Below are 18,034 nucleotides of genomic sequence, written 5' to 3' on the forward strand. Positions count from 1 at the left end.
AAGAGAACTTAAAAAAAAAAGGACGAACAGTACGAGGCTATGAAAACTTTACAATAATGAGTAAGGGCCTCCTCAGAGATTATTGATACAGCTATGAATGTTGCCTCTACAGCCTTTTAGGCAAATGGCTGTAGCTGCGGAGTTATACCATCAAGGTTTGCTGGAAGCTACCTCTTTCCGTCAGGGGGTCCAGGCTAAAATTCGGGACATGCCTTTTGATAGGGGAAAATCTTTTTGGAAAACATGTGGAAGATGCCTTACAATCCATTAAGGCTGAGACAGACATGGCATGTTCGCTGGGATCATTACAGCATTGCCGTTTTCAAAGCTTTCAAGCCAATAGATGAAAAGGTCAATTCACATCTAGGCAATTCAGTAAATCTGGTACCAACCTTACCCTACATTACAACAGGGATTTTGATAGCAGTAGGCTCCGCAGCAGTCATATAGAGCACCACCCGCTGCATCCTATATGAGACAAACAATTCGCAGAAGATCATCAGCAGGACGAAAGGGTCTCAAAGCTTCCAAACGTCAGTAACAGTTCTCAGGCACCAGTCACCCCTTCACATCTCCTGACACCTTCTTTCACAGACTTGACCATTTACTACGACCGATAGAAAAATGTCTCATTGGACAAATGGGTTCTGGATACCATCTGTCATGGGCACACCCTGGAATTTGTTCAAAATCCTCCCAGGAATGTTCTGCGAAAAAGATGCCATAAACATCTAGCTAATTTACGTCAGGAGATATCTCTTCTTATTCACCAAGGAGCTATAGAAGAGTTACTATGTGGCCGTCAAAACAAGGGATTCTATTAAAATGTCTTCCTCACAAAGAAGAAGTCCGGTAAATTGAGACAGGTCATGGATCTAAGGCTTTTGAACAAGAAATAACCGTTCTGGCTGCTTTCACTCCAGGAGTTCTTCCAACTCGTATACAACTAGCCACAGGCGAATCCAGGCCCATGGGGTGATACAGAAAGAGGTCGCCTAGAAAAAGAGAAAAGTGAATGAGAATACATGTTTTCCTGATCATTTCCCTCCTTATTATAGATCTCCTTTTAACATAACATCTTGGATCTTAAAACCACTCTGTCACTGAGGATTTCTGCTTCAACAGCACTGTGCTCAGATGAGGGCACAAATTTAGACTCCTTCCTGGTGGCAGATAATCTTTGCACAAAACGTCCTGAACCAGGCTCCAATATATTCTAGGTTCTTGGAAGGATCAATGGGGGATTGATGATAAACCCAACGTACAGTAGAGCCTGAGAAACTGTTTGGGTATATTCCAACAACAGAGAATGCGACTGAACCTTAGTCAATAGGTCATTGAGATGGGGAAAACCTTTGTCTCCATGCTATGAGAGTAAGGCTGCATGGTGCAATTTTTAGTTCAGAGGGAATGACTTGAAACTGCCAATGTCCCTCCCCCAGAAAAAAAACCTGAGTACAGCGGGACCTTTTGTGCTATCCGTATGTGTAGGTAGACAGCCTGTAAGGCTATCTTTGTTAGGAAGTCCCCGTAAGGGATGAACGAAATCATCTATTGGAGACAGTTCAGGTCTTTAATAATTCTGTATTCCCAAGAAGCCTTCTGGACCAGAAATAGAATTGAATACTAATCAGCCTTGAGCTCCCTTGGAGGTGTCTGTTGTATTGCTCTTTTTTAAATAAAGAAAAGAACAATTTCGAGTGTGATCCCTAGTTTAGGGTGTTGGAAGAAACTAGAATCTTGCAGGGAAAGAGGAAAAGTAACTCTCATTCTCTTCAGAAACAACTTTCAATACCCACTTGTTTGTCACCATAGCCTCCCAATGGGTCTGAAAGGACGCTAAAGGATCCCTCCACAAGGTATGAATCTTCTAGAATCAGTCTTTGGGTTTCCTTTTCCTCTTGAAGACTGTTTATAGGTTGCATCACCCTGAGCTGTTTTAGGCAACCAGACCTATTGAAATAGAAATCATACCTTCTGTGTTTACCCAGTTTCAAACATCCCTTGTTCTTACCAGGTTTCTTGTGTCTAGAATGAAAGGGTTGCATATGCCTTTGGTTCTTAAAAGATGGGTGCAGGACTTCGAGAAATAATGGGAATGCCCCAACAACTCCCAAGAACCAGAAGGGCTTCTTGCACAGGAATAAAGAGCAAGAGCTGCGTATATGAAAGACACTAGGGGGCTGATTACGATGACGGACAAACTTTAATCCGTCTGCCATCGTTCCGGGGCTTGGGACCAACCGCCAATATGGCGGTGGTCCCTCACATGGAATTGCAGTGCAAACGCCACTGTGGTGGTCGCATTGTGCATTTTTACCATTGCGGAGGGTACTGCTGGCTGCAGCACTCGCAGCAATGGTAAAAATGCATGTTTTGCATTTCCCTGCACTACGTGGCAAGTACCACGTGGTGCCTGCCACATGGTGTAGGGAAATGTTGGGGGGCGCCATAGGTGCCCCCCAAGTACAAAACTTGAGTGCCCCTGCAGAAGGGGTGCCCGCTGCGGGCCCCAAAGTACTTCTCACCAGCCTGTGAATGGGGGTTGAACCACCATACACAGGCTGGTGAGGATGAAGCATCCTAATCTGGCGGACAGTACCTAATAGGCACCGCCACCATTTTAGAGATGCTTCGTGGGTCAGCCAGCCAGGCAATCAAAACGATTGTCTGTGGCGGACCCAAGCCAGACAGACTTTGCGTCTGTCAGCACACCGCCTGCCATCATAATATGCCTGGCGGAGAAGTGCTTCACGATGGCAGGAAAACCGACACCAGCAGGCTGCCGGTGGCGGTTTCTCCGCCATCTTAAACAGTCCCTTAGTATGGATTAGCCATAAATAATAAACAGTTTGGGAGATGATGGATGATTGCATTGGATGAGGGTTAACTCATCACTATTAAGAATTGAGATGAGGAAGGAATGAGGAGGTAAATGATTTTTAGCTCATATTTTACATCAGCACACCTGATAGGTTTCATTTTCCGATGCCCCGCCCACTTACATTTACATTTATGAGTTAGCATAATGTGTCTAACTAATGATGTATTCATTTATGAATTTACGTTTATACTCTCCATTTCATTATTCATTTATGCGTGTGATGTTATTCAGTTTTCTTAGCTTAGCCTGTGTGCCACCATTTTGGGTTGCTTCTCTCTGCGTGCGAGTCGCACTCACTCACTCCCCCTCCCGTAGGAATAGGAAAAACCCTGAACGCAGCAGTTCTCGTTTCTTAGCTAACTGTGACCGAAACTAGTAACAAAAACCCTAATCAGTAATGTTCTCATGCGCTGGAGATGCTGAGGCCCGGCTCTGCGGCCTTGGGCAGAGATAACCAAATGTTGCTATTGCAGGTGCAGATGCCTCTTGTGTGAGGCCATTGTTCACCCTCTCTGGGGTCCAGTACTTTTCCAGTAGGGGCGTGTTTTACTTTGCTGTACCATGTTATAATGTATTGCTGTGATGAGATGAGTCAATCCTCTCGGCGCACTCTTAGGGGTGAGGTCGGACAGGGCCCTCTCATATGGGAGTTTGTGGCCTAATAAAATACTTTGTTTATTCTTCTCCACTGTCCGGCTGACTTCTTACTTGGTGATTATAAGTGAGTGCGGTAAGTCACTCGGGTGGATTTGAGCCACGCTTATCAGATGGCGCCCGAACAGGGACCCCGCGTTAAGGATCTTTCTCACCCGTAAGTGGGTAGCAGAAGGCCGGGGTTACCCTCTGGTTGGCACGGTGGGTCCGGGTACCCATTTGATGCTGAGCTTGGTTCTCGCAGCGCTGCCCCACCCTGCTGATCGGGAGAGGTCCTGGTTCATGATCCTGCGCCGGGGTCCGGAAGGCGGAACTTTGGAGCTGACCGTGTTGGTCCAAGCAGCCGGCGGTGGAGAATGGTAGAGGTCGGTACCGGGTATAGAAGGTGAGTGGTCCGACTGTTGGTTGAGGGAGCTGGGACGCTCCAAGAGACTGGTGTGTCTCCGAGACCGGCGTGTCTCTAGTGGTTGGAGGAGCCCGTGTGCTCCTGGGGCTAGTGTGCTCCGGGGAACTCAGAGTGCGAGTGGTGCTCTGACAGACTTGACGGAGGTTGGGTGGACGTTCGTTTGTGGTCATCCGACCGGGTGGTACTGCGGTTGAGGCGTGGCTCATTGCGGGCGGATTCAGGGACTCACCCGAACCCCTAGTGTGTGTGGTTTATTGGGAGCGGGTCCCGGGTCTCCCGTGGTAAAGTGCACAGCGATCTGTAGTGCCGCCCGGGGTTGCTCCGGGGAACTCAGAGTGCGAGTGGTGCTCTGACAGACTTGACGGAGGTTGGGTGGACGTTCGTTTGTGGTCATCCGACCGGGTGGTACTGCGGTTGAGGCGTGGCTCATTGCGGGCGGATTCAGGGACTCACCCGAACCCCTAGTGTGTGTGGTTTATTGGGAGCGGGTCCCGGGTCTCCCGTGGTAAAGTGCACAGCGATCTGTAGTGCCGCCCGGGGTGCGGATGTGTTCCCCAATCTCGGAACAGTGAGTGTACTGTTCGGTCTGCGTTATGGTCCAGGTTCCCCAGGACTTGGTCGACGGGCCTTGTCCCATTTTTGTAACACGTGTTTGGCAGGGATTTGATGCAAAGGAAGCGTGACTATATGTGTGTGTGTGTTTAGTAGTGACTGTGTAGTCTGGGCGCTGGTGAGAGGGTGAGTGTGAATTTTGTGTTGGTGTGATTGAGTGGGTGAAGATGCCGTGTTTCAGTAAGCTACGGTGCCTCGGGTGCTGCTGCGGCGCCTCGGACACTAGATTGGCTGAGAGCCAACCCGCCCCAGTGGAGGGCTCACCTAATTTCGAGATGTATGTTAAACATGGATTGACTCCAATTTTGTTTAATACTTTGTGGCACAAGTATACCAGGGGTAATGTAGATTTGCAATGGCCGTTGATTGGTTCTTTCGATGTGGCAAAACTAGATTATTTGCAGGACAGATTATTTGCTAAGCGTAGCTGCCAGAGAGTGTTCGATTCCTTGAGGATGTGGCAAAAAGAAGTTCGGGAACGACAGATGAGAGAGGAGAAGGTGGCTCAGAAGAGAGCAGCGCAGACGATGGCACAAAAGGCGAGAGAACATACTAAGAAAGAGAATGAGAAACAGATTGAGTGCGCAGACCGACTTCATAGGTTACAGACGGATAAAAGCTATGTAGTAAGAGAGGAAGAGCAACATGAGATGGAGGACATTTGGAATGCTCGGCCCCCCCCCGTATGCTCCGCAATCATTGTACCCCGTGTTGACAGGTTCTGCTTCCCCTGCAGTGGTTCCACAAACGGTTGCTCCTCCCTTGTTCGGCACCCCCACTTCCTCTGTTTTGGCCCCTACTTTGTTGAGAGATGTTGAACAAGCATTGTCTTCTGTCACCTCTTCCGTGACCGCTCCCTTGGTTTCTTTCTTTGCGGCGAGCCCACCTGCCCCCTCTGTGATCTCTTCTGCGCGTCCCACTGTTTCTGCTAGCGCTACCCCCCAAGGTGAGTTGCCGACCCCGACTCGATGTGCCGGAAGGGGGTTACTTACCCAAGTACGTAAATTGCTTACACGCTCTACTGTTGGGTTGGATGAAAAAACAATAGTGGCTAATCAGGCTTGTCAGTGGGCTAGGAGTCCTATTTACGTACTGGAAGACATCTGGTCCACAATGAAGGATTATGAGCCTCTGATGCAACAGCATGCTTTATGGCATATGTCAACGACGCTGATAGCGTTGTGGGAACAGGGTTATGGTGGAGAGGCGCCCCAGGTTCTTTATGACATTAAGGACAGAGCCTCTAGGGCTAATACTAGTATGAGGGATGTGTTACAGAGTGTGCGGATTTTGCTGGAATATAGAAATGAATTGCCGTCAGCAGGAGGGCCCTAATTTTCTGGAGTGCATCCAATGCTCGAAGTTCACCCTATTTTTCATCCTGAAGTGCCTGAAGTGGTAGACCCAGTAACTCATAATGTGACCAGAGCTCGTGTAGAGGCTCGTTTCCAGGAACCGTGGGTATACACGCCTTGGAAACGGAGCGAGGTGTTGGCGCTGAAGGCGCAGTTGCCCGACTCTAGAAAAAACCCGACTGCTTATTACAAAGAGTTGACGGAAGCAGCTTCCTCGACGGTCATGACTTTAGCTGACATAGAATTGTTCTTTGGATTACTGGTTCCGGTGGATGTGTGGAGGCAGGTGAAGGGTACGGATTATGCGGAGGAATTGGGAGGTATTGGGAGGAATTTAAGGACTGGGACAAGGAACGGAAGCCAGGGGAAAAAACGAAACTTGAGATCTTAGCATTACCCGGGCGAATAATAAAATGTATGCACTCTCTTATTCCTCCAAAGAAGGTGTATTGGGATAAGTTGACTGCATGTAGACAGAAAAAGGACGAAGCGGTTTCGGATTTCTTCACTCGTTTCGAGGAAGCCTTTTTGGATTTTAGTGGTCAGGATCTCTCTCACGATGGGGGCTTGCGACTTTTCGTGAATAGGTTCGTAACTAACTTGTTACCAGAAATAGCGGCTCGCTTGCAGGCATCGGAGAGTACGTGGACGACGTCCACCCCCTCTGGTATTCTGAGTATGGCCCAGTATTATGAACATAGAGAGAACGAGAACAAAGACAGACAGGAAAAGAAAGCCAAAGACTTGAAGACAAGGGTGCTGCTGCAGCAGGTGTTGAAGGGTCGGGGACGTGGAGCCACAACTATGGTAGCGGGTCGAGGTGGAAGTAGTTATGGAAGGGGGGAGAAGAGAGAGCGTTTGGGGCCGAATCAGTGTGCGAACTGCAAAAAGGAGGGGCACTGGTGGAGAGATTGTCCGGAGCGTCAGTCCAATGCTGGACCAGGCAGAGGTAGAGGTTGTGGTGAATTTCGCAGGGATGACAGACAGTTTGATGAAGGAAGGCGACCAGTGAGAAATTGCTTTGACGAAGAGAGGGATCGACAGCATTTTCAAACTGAGGGTGACCATGACAAAGACAGACAGTACTACCACGACGCATACTCATTGGATGACATGACTGGCTTCTCCCATAACTAGGACAGCATAGCACAGAGCATGGGACCAGTTTCTGTGGATGTTGATCAACGAGGACCCTATGTGACTGCGGATTTGTTGGGGTCTCCTCAGAAATTTTTGGTGGACACAGGTGCTATGAAAAGCTCTGTAGCACATTCTCAGGTCCCAAGGACGGCTCTGTCTGGCAGGAATAATGTTTCCGTTGGGTTCTCAGGTACTCCGGTAATTAGCCCCATTTCTAAGCCTCTTACACTTACGATTGGTCCTTTCACCTTTGACTCTCCTTTCCTTTTGACTTTGAATTGTGGCGAGAATTTGCTGGGTTTGGATTTGCTGAAGAGATTGCATTCCACCATTTACTGTTCTCCGGACGTGTGTACGTCACTTTGGGTCTTACTGTCGCGCGTGCGCAACAGTGCTTCTCAAAAGACAAGCCTCTTCCAGCTGAGTTTGTGGGGTTTCCGGAGATTTTGTGGGCCAGTGGTGACACTGATGTGGGAAAGGTAGATATTGACCCCGTGTCCATCAAGGTTAAGGTGGGAGCCCGATTGCCCCGTATACCGCAGTATAAAATATATAGGCATGGTGAAACGGCTTTGCTACAAATAATACAGGATTTGATACGGTCAGGTGTAGTGGAGGAGACGGCCTCTAACATTTGTAATAGCCCCATTCTCCCGATTCTTAAAAGACCCTCTGCTGATGCAGGTGATGGTGCACCTGATGTTTATCGTTCGTGATTGATTTACGCCACATTAATAAGGTGGTTGAACCCCAATATCCGGTGGTCTCTGACATTACGACGATTTTGACAATGATCCCTCCCACCGCCAAATATTTCTCTGCTTTGGATTTGAACAATGCTTTCTTTAGTATCCCGGTACACCCTGACAGCCGTCATCTTTTCGGATTCTCATTGGCTGGCCGCAGCTTCAGATTTTGTAGAATTCCTCAAGGCTATACCGAGAGCCCCAGCATTTATAGTCAGGCTTTGAAGGCTCAACTGGATGATTTGGAACTCCCCAAGGGCAATGTTTTATTGCAATATGTAGATGATCTTTTAATAGCATCTGACACTGAAGATGGGTGTCGAGATGCTACGGTTAAATTGTTGCACCATTTGGCTCGAAATGGACATAAAGTGTCCCTTTCTAAATTTCAATACTGTCGACAGGAGGTTACCTACTTAGGTCATCTCCTATCGAAGGAGGGGAGGAGGTTGACACCGGAGCGCATCAAGGCGATAACTAACATGGCTGTGCCTAACATGCAGTGAGAGGTGCGCGCGTTTTTGGTCATAACCTCGTATTGTCGCCAGTGGATACCCAATTATGCCTTACTAACCAAACCCCTTCTGTATCTGACTACTAAGGAGGTGCGCGAACCCCTACCCTGGACTCCAGCATCTCAAGAAGATTTTGAGTCACTAAAAACTGCTTTGTGTTCTGCACCTGTTTTGTGAACTCCTGATTACCAGAAGCCTTTTGTGCTTTATGTACATGAGGCGGAAGGTTGCGCGTTGTCTGTCCTAACTCAATGTTTTGGAGGGAAACAGAGACCGTGTGCTTATTTTTCTGCTATGCTTGACAATGTGGCGAGAGCGTTGCCGAGCTGTCTAAGGGCTACAGCGGCTGCTGCGGTCTCAATTAGACGATCGGCGGGGCTCGTGCTGGGTTCGGATCTCACAGTGATGGTACCGCATGCTGTGGACATTTTATTGAACAGAACGAAGACGCAGCATTTAACTAGTGCTCGTCTTACTGGTTACGAGATCACATTATTCGCACCCCATGTTACGGTGAACAACCTTTACAACGAAACTTTTACAACGCACTACCATTACAACGCGGTCATTACAACGCAAACCATTACAACGCATTGCGCTGGGGGGCGCTCTAGGATAGGGAATAAGTTTAATTTACTATCCAACACCTTCCCTAGTGTCCATGGGGACTGGAGTTGGAATAGTAAATTAAACTTTTCACTATCCAGCAACCCAAAGCGCGATGCGTTGTAATGGATTGCGATGTAAAAACCGCGTTGTAAAGGCATGCGTGGTAAAAGTATGCGTTGTAACGTCATACATCCCATGTTACGATTACAAGATGTGCCACTTTGAACCCGGCCACGTTGCTACCCATCCCTTCAGATGAAAATGATGATGAAGTCCATGATTGTTTGTTTCGGACAGAGGAGGAGACGAAAGGGAGGATAGATTTAACGGACACCCCCCTAGATGATCCCGACGGGGAGCTGTATGTTGACGGTTCCTGTTTTAAACTTGCCGATGGTACCTCAACTGCAACATACGCAGTCACAACATTGAAAACAGTGGTGGAGACTTCTAGGGTCCCGTACCACTCAGCCCAAGCTGCAGAAATAATAGCATTGATGCGAGCGTGTGAATTGAGTGAAGGACTGGATGTGAATATTTACACTGACAGCCAATACGGCTTTGGCGTGGCTCATAGCTATGGGCGACTGTGGGCAGAAAGAGGGTTTTTGACATCACACGGACAAAGGATCCAGAATGGTCCGTTGATATTACGACTATTGACAGCATTGACGCTTCCCAGACGACTGGCTGTGATCAAATGTAGTGCACACAAAGCGGTGGTGGATGATGTAGGATGGGGCAATGCATTTGCAGATCAGATAGCTAAGGAGACAGCTAGGACAAAACTCCCACGAATGTTTGTGGCAGGACCAGCTAGGTGGGTACCGGACGTTGACATGTTCATTAATACTGTACAAAGTGTGCGAAACATACAAGAAAAAGCGACTGAGGATGAGTTGAGGACATGGAAGGATGGTGGGGGACGGTTGGACTCGGATGAGTGCTGGACGGATGTGTCAGACAAAAGACGATGGTTACTCCCGGACGCATATGTCCTCCCAGTGGTGACAATGGCTCATGGGCCAGGTCATATTAGTGCGAAAGGAATATGTAAATTACTAGACCCAGTGTGGAGTAATAAGAACATTTCCAAGGTGGCAACCCATTTAGTGCAGCAGTGCATGGTTTGTTTAAGACATAATCCAGGAAAGGGAACACCTGTTCTGGGTGGCAATTCTGCTCCTCCTTCTTTTCCTTTTGAAGTGATCCAAATGGATTATATTGAAATGGAGAGAGTCAATAACCTTAAGTACGTCTTGGTGGTGGTATGCTCCTTTAGTAGGTGGGTGGAGGCTTTCCCAACTAAGGATTGTACGGCTATCTCAACAGCTAAGATGTTGATCAAGGAATATTTCTCATGCTACGGATTGCCCCGGGTGATCTGGAGTGACAACGGCACATCTTTTAATGCCAAATTGATTAAACAGATATGTAAGGGACTACAGATCTCACAGAAATTTCATGCAGCTGACACCCCCAGGCTGCGGGTTTGGTAGAGAGGTTCAATGGGACTCTGAAGTTAAAGATGGCCAAGATACAAGAGAGCACAGGGTTACGTTGGCCAGATGCACTTTCCCTGGCTTTGCTTTCCACTAGAGTGACAGTCAATTCCACGACAGGTGTCTCACCCCACGAGGTCATTTTCGGCCATCCGGCCAACGTGTGGGGTGTTCCTAGACCTAAATGTTTCTCGGAAATAGAATACCCTTTGTTGATAGATTACCTGTATGCTTTGACTAAAGATCTCCGTTCTGTTCATCAGCAGGTAGCAGACACCCTGAAGCCGCAGCCGGAGGGGAAAGGACACTCTATACAACCCGGGGACTGGGTTGTCGTTAAGAAGTACCAGCGGAAGTCCTGCTTGGATCCAAGGTGGTCGGAGCCGAGGCAAGTTCTCCTCACCACCCGCACCGCACTTTGGATCCAGGGCCGCAAGGCACGGACACATGCGTCCCATGTGAAGCACGTCCCACTGCCACTGCCATATGACGAATGGGTGAGAGACGGCGTCGCTTACGACGAATGTGAAGTAGTTCCTCGGTACATACCCTTCTCGGATGCTTTGTTGAGGGGTGAGGAGCCGGATCAAAGGGAGGAGAGGCCGGCTCTGATTGCAAGTGGTGAGGCCTCTCCTGTTCACAGTGAGCAAACATCAGCGAATAAGTCCCCTGCCATTGAGCCCCCCATTCTGTTCACAGATCCAGAGGTGCGAGGGAGCACTCGTTATAATCTGTGGCCCAGCAAGGGAAGGAAGGAGAACTGAGCACTGGAAGAAGGGCTGAGATAGGGATTTAGAAGAGAACAGTGCTGAAGAATAGTTAAGTGATAGGGACGGAGAGCCCTGGTGCACTGTCGAGACATTGTCAGATGGGGCACTAGGATTGCGCCTGGGCCCGGATTGAGTGCTCCTGAGTTGCAAAAGGGGTGCAACTCCGTCGTGGGATTAGGGAACGAACAATAGAAACCTGCCTGTGAGGCTTTAACGGACACAGGGAGAAGATCCCTTCTGAGGGTGGCCGGCTTCGGTGTGACTGTGACTGTTTTATTACCTTTTTAGTTTAGTTTTGGACTTTTAGTTAGCGAACATGTACCCCTTTGGCCGTCCCGTCCCTGAGGAGGAGCAGCCTTTTGCAGCTCCTCGTAGTCAGAACCCGACTCTCCATGGCTCGCTCTGTCACGTAAAGGAAAAATTGTGGCCATTGTGATACTCATCATTGTATTTCTAATAATTCTTGGAATACTGTTTTTTTTAGATGAAGCCTATCCTGTTCATATGTATATCCCTACCCCTTCTGCCTCTCCTGAGCACAATATGGTTATTGTTGATTATGGTGAACAATGTTTGCGAAAAGGTTACCGTGATAATGTTTTTATCAAAACTCTACATCATGCCCATGCTGTGTATAATGTGACAGATTGTTGGGTTTGTGGGTTGCTCCCTTCTGCTGCCTATAAAAAGGATAGATTGCTGGCACTCCCTTTAACTCCTGTGAATAGTTGTGTGGGATGGTACACCTTAATTGGCATGGTGAAATTCTTTCAACAACCTGATTTTCTAGATCCTCGATTACCTAGTAAGGGATCTACTTTGACAATGCGAGTACGTCCTATGCCCACCTCTTCTCTTGGACAATTGTTTACTGACGGACGTTTCGATCAGACATTTCTGGAAACATGCTCGAAGAAAGTGGGACGATTCGTGACTCCTAACGACACTGACAAAGTTAGGGAGAGTTTTCTACAGTTGAACTCTTCTCTGGCTTATAGACACCCCCCTGCGACAAATGGTAGTAGTCATTTTTTGGTGCCCCTGGCAGTTGTTCGGCCCTCACCATTCTTCTGTATCATGGGGAGGGGCCCTATAAAGGTTAGGAACAGTTCTTGCAATGTGACTGCTTCGATTTGTTTGCTCCTTAGTCCTTCTTTGGTCTCTCCCCCGAATATTTACTTTGTTTGTGGAGATAATGGATACCTGTGGTTGCCTGAGGTTTGGGGTGGAGTCTGCTATCTGGCTTATCTGCTTCCTCCTGTCTATGTAGCACCCTCAGACTATCATAAGACTCATTGTCGGTTTGCTATAATGCCTGGCCAGCGTCAAAGGAGGGCACTCCAAGTTGAGGATGTAGATCAGACTGATACTTCTTTGGAGCAATGGACAGATTTCTCCAACGGTTTACTGCCATTCTGGGGTCCCATATTTAATAGTAGGGCTATTCGGAGACTGTCAAGGGTGATGGAGAAAGTAGTGAATACTGAGGCAGACATTGCAGCTAATATGTCCGTTGAGATGCAGGCTATGAGATTATTTACGATTCAGAATAGGATGGTGCTTAACGTCATTCTTGCTGATAGGGGTGGAACCTGTCGCGTCATCGAGACGTCTTGCTGCGTGTACATTCCTGACTCGGCCCCCACTATTAACTTAGCTGTACAGAAACTTCATAGATTAGCTACTGAACTTCATCAGGACACTGGTACTTGGTCACTACAGAAATGGCTGTGGGTGTTTTCTCCTCTTGGGGCTGAAATTTTTTGATGGATTTTGTAGGAGTAGTGGGGATATTGCTGACTTGTTGCTTATGTGTTTATTGCCTTCCCCCTTGTTGCTCCATGTGTGCCAGTAATTTGCAAAATACTAAAAGACCGACCCACCAGTATCCTGTTTCTAATGACATGGAGCTCAATGATGTTCACTGGTTGATGCTTATTGATGCTGATGTTTTTGATTGATATGTTTCCCCTGTCACTAGCATGATGTGTAAAGACTTTATCTTTTAGCTAATAAAGGCTACGCCCATGTTAGCTACATAATGCTAAAAGGAGGGTCTGATAGGTTTCATTTTCCGATGCCCCCCCACTTACATTTACATTTATGAGTTAGTATAATGTGTCCAACTAATGATGTATTCATTTATGCATTTACTATTTCATTATTCATTTATGCGTGTGATGTTATTCAGTTTTCTTAGCTTAGCCTGTGTGCCACTATTTTGGGTTGCTTCTCTCTGCGTGCGAGTCGCACTCGCTCACTTCCCCTCCCGTAGGAATAGGAAAAACCCTGAACGCAGCAGTTCTCGTTTCTTAGCTAACTGTGACCGAAACTAGTAACAAAAACCCTAATCAGTAATGTTTTCATGCGCTGCAGATGCTGAGGCCCGGCTTCGCGGCCTTGGGCAGAGATAACCTAATGTTGCTATTGCAGGTGCGGATGTCTCTTGTGTGAGGCCATTGTTCACCCTCTCCGGGGTCCAGTACTTTTATAGTATGGGCGTGTTTTACTTTGCTGTACCATGTTATAATGTATTGCTGTGATGAGATGAGTCAGTCCTCTCGGCGCACTCTTAGGAGTGAGGTCGGACAGGGCCCTCTCATATGGGAGTTTGTGGCCTAATAAAACACTTTGTTTATTCTTCTCCACTGTCCGGCTGACTTCTTCCTTGGTGATTATAGGTGAGTGCGGTAAGTCACTGGGGTGGATTTGAGCCACGCTTATCACACCATAGCATTTGATTATAAATGAACCCCATTAAATTTGATTTATTGGAATTAAGCCTAAATGGGGATCTCATTCCAAGATCTGGAATTGCTGGAAAATTTGAAACCATACCTGCTGGTTATGCCTTTATGTTAAATTTTCCTTCTCAGATTGAGAGATCATTTAGAGAATTTTAAGTTAACACACTCTGATTGGGCGTTTACAACATTAAAAATCCTTTTTCATGTGTACTGATCCCATTTGGAAGCCTGAAAAGTTTTTTGCCTCCTAGAATAAGATTGTGGATGGCTACAGACTATCTAGAAAGGATGTGTTGTAGGCGTCCCTTCCAAACACTGGACTCTAATGCTATGTATCAATGTTTTGCAAGGGAAATCCAGTCGCAAAACATTGAAAAAATACTGAAACCACAAAGTAGTAACCCATTTTCAAAAAGGAAGGAGTCTTTTGGGGAGTCTCAACAAAACGCTTTTCTTTTTAAATGCAGGCCTATTTCCTTTATTTCAAAGCAATGACAAAGAAGGTGGTCTGCTGACTCCACTAAGCTAGCAACCTTGTATTGGCCTCTAATTGTAGTGAGTCGAAAATTGCAACCTACTACATTATTAAAAAATAGGTATGATGTAATTTGGCAGCGGCTAGATTAAGCATTAGCAGAAGACATGCTGTATTCAGCAACTATTGTAACATTATGCGGACTCCATTTTACATTTGTGGCAGCCATTTTGTCTGCCACATGTTGCCATGTGCTCACCATGTGCTCTGTCCTACCTCCTTGTTAACTGTGCCTGAAATCTGCCCAGCAACAGGCTATATTTAGCATCCCCCACTTTTAGCATGCCCAGGCATGCCCAGTAGGGTCTGCCGCTGTTACCAATTAGTTCCAGATAGGAATTTGTTTACTAGTTTCTGAAAACTGTTAACTCCGCCCACTCATCGACTGTGCCTTCCAATATGCCCTTATATGTACATATGACTTGCTCTTGTGTTTTGTACCGCCTTCTTTTGAGCCCCTGCGTGGGTATAAAAGGATCATGCTTTCTTTGTTTGGTGGGATACTTCATACAATACTGAAGGGTGTTGTTTGGACCGTAGTACCCCCTCATGAGGTGTAATAAATATTGTTTTTCTATTTCCAGTTTCTGTGCCAATTTCTTCCTAAAGGTCTGAGGACTTTGTGCAGAGAAGGGCGAACCCCTTGCACTGGTAGGCCTTGCTGAGGCTCATCACTACAAATTGGCGCCCAACGTAGGGCTCATCGGCGACTCGGATGCCCGAAGGAGTGGTTGTGACGAAGGATTGGAATATCGCTGCGGACGCGATCGCATGCCAGAGGAGACCCGAGTCTTGGCATTCAAGGCGTTTTTTCCTTTCTTGCCGATCTGACCATCCAGGTGGTGCTGGTCCTCGACTGAGATCTCTTCTGTTGGTTCGCCAAGCAGTGGCCGTTTGGTCGAATTTAGAACTTGGCAGTTGGAATCTGGATGCCCTGTGATTGGTAAGAACCGTTGTACGGTACTTGCTGTGGGTTTTGGAAGCCTGGGATTGGCAAGGCAGTTTTAGGATACGCTTGCTGTGGCAATTTGATTTGGTAGACTAGTCATGATTTGTATGTGGAATTGAAATATATGCGTTGCAACACATATAGGCAGGTAATTAGGAGATTTGTCTCTATATTGCGATTTTGATTTGAACTGCACATCGTATTAATGATACCTTAAGTGCCACTTTAATTATAATACTGCATATTTTGCATTATTTTTGGCATGCCTGCTTTTAGCGCACTTCGTAGGATGTGCTGCTTTTGTGGAAATAACCGGTTAAGACTTGAGGAATCGCACCCGTCTCCCCCAGAAGGGACGCCTAATTATGGAATAAATACACTCGTAAGGATCCTGAGCTACGTTGGCCAATGTATGGACATTTGATTTGCGAAAGATTGAGTATGTGGAACAGTGTATGTTCGAGCGGAAATCCAGATAAGACATGTTTGAATGTGTGCGAATGTTGGTGAAATAAGTACGTGAGCGTGAGAAACGTGAGCAAGTGCTGATTGAGAAAGAGCAATGGAAGAGTGTGTATGAAAAAGCGCAAGAATTGAGAAAGAAAGAAGTGAAAGAATTGGAAGAAAGACAGGAAAAGGAACGCAGATTACAGATATCTGGCCAATATGCTGTTCGGCAACCTCTTTATCCTGTCCTTAATAAACCACAAGATGATTTTTTGTTACTAGATCGTCCTCCGCCTCCGTATGCCATTCCGTCCGCTCCATCTGGCGAAGATGAGGATTCCGATTCGGACCGAACAAAACGAGACACTCGCTCCATGCTGTCAGTCGATCGTGCGGCCGAACTTAGGAAGATCGCTCGTCAAGCACTTTGTGATACTGTGACTGTGTCTAGCATCTTAGATAGTTTACAGGGGTGGCAGGAAAGGGAGCAATTATATTTTAGTGAGCATTTTGCTGAAGAAGTTGTTGAAATGTTCCAGAAAGCTTCTGGTATTTTGGAGCCTGATGATGAAGCAAATGCGTTATGGGCTTTTTACTCTCCCCCAGGTGGCTGATACGATAAGGCGGTTGTTTAAACTACGAACTGAGACGCTTCGTCTGCGAGAGGAAAAACGGATAGCAGATGCAGCAGCACGGATGGGTTAGGTCGGCGGGAAGCAATCATCTATCTTCGGAGCAGATAAGACTAGTATAATGCATGCAAAGCCTATGCGAGAGGCCACACCTTTATATGTTCCTCCTAAAGGAGCGGGTACAAGTGATGATAAGAGTTCTGTTGATGCTAAGGGTTATTTTATTTATAGTTGGGTGTATACTCCCTGGAATAGGGCAGATGTAGGCACTTGCCTGACCCGCAGAAAAATCCAGCCGCTTTCTATAAGGAAGTTGAGGGAGCCATAAATTCTTGTACCATGACATTAGCTGATATCGATTTATTTTTCGGGCTAATATTACCGCCTGATATGTGAAGGTCTGTGCGGAAAGTTGATGATCGTGCAGCTTATGGGGCATTATGGAAGGAGATAGAGGCGGAAGACGAGGATAGAGATCTTGCGAAAAAGCCATGTCAGTTGATTTTAGATCTCCCTGTTGCAATACTAGCTAAATTAAAAATGATTATTCCCCCTAAAAAGATTGATTGGACTATTTTAGCATCGTGTAAGCAAAAGGCAGATAAATCGGTTTCAGATTTCTTTACGCGTTTTGAGGAAGCCTTTCATGATTTGAGTGGTCAGTCGCTAACGGACGATACGGGCCGACATTTGTTTGTAGATAAATATGTTACGAATCTATTACCAGGAGTGGCTAGCCGTTTAAAAGCTAGTGAAAGCTCTTGGACTACCTATTCTCCGGCATCTCTCCTGACGATGGCTCAATATTACGAGCGTCTGGAATTAGAAGCGAAGGTTATGTTATCTCAGGTTTCTGGTCCACTTCCTAGAGGTTATGATAGAGGCGGACGAGGATTTTATGGCTCTTCTTACACTCGTTCGAATTTGGCTGCTGATCAATGCGCGTATTGCAGGAAATTTGGCCACTGGGCAGATGAGTGTCCATTGTTGCGCTCACAACGCTATGCCAGTGGTCGGGGACCAATGAGGAATTGCTCGGGATATTCAGGACCCAGAGGCAATACAAACGATCTCGCTAGGATTGATTCTAATGCACGGGTGCAGAATGGGTTCAATACTTTCAACAGGCGTAACCAATACCAAATGTCTGATTATGCGCAACCTGATTTACATGATTCTGCTTATGCATAGGATTGCGTAGGATGGGGTAAGGAATCAGTTGAAGTTCCAGTAGATCAGAGGGGTCCCTATGTTACAGCACATGTTTTGGGTTCTACTGATCAGTTTCTGGTTGATACAGGAGCTACTCGTAGCGCTCTGTCTAAACAATTGGTTCCGAGGGCTCCCCTGTCCGGCTTAACGATCACATCGATAGGGTTCGATGGAACACCTTCCCTTAGCCCATTGTCACAACCACTTGCATTTTATGTTGATAAATTTGCTGCTCCATGCCCGTTTTTGCTTTCCCCAAATACACCAGATAACATTGTGGGTCTTGATATGCTCAAGTATTTCAGAGGCACAATAAGAT

General features: G+C 46.8%; 1 protein-coding gene across 1 annotated transcript in view; it reads right to left on the reverse strand.

Annotated features, from left to right (window-relative positions):
- Positions 1-867: 867 nt before the first annotated feature.
- LOC144769652 (IgGFc-binding protein-like) overlaps positions 868-18,034 on the reverse strand; it is a 620,904-nt gene continuing 603,737 nt past the window's right edge. The window contains exon 22 of the mRNA XM_078653827.1: positions 868-995. Within this exon, the coding sequence (XP_078509953.1) occupies positions 868-995 (128 nt within the window). The remainder of the gene's footprint in view (positions 996-18,034) is intronic.

Source organism: Lissotriton helveticus, chromosome 7 (genome assembly GCF_964261635.1).
Source record: "Lissotriton helveticus chromosome 7, aLisHel1.1, whole genome shotgun sequence".
NCBI lineage: Eukaryota > Metazoa > Chordata > Amphibia > Caudata > Salamandridae > Lissotriton > Lissotriton helveticus.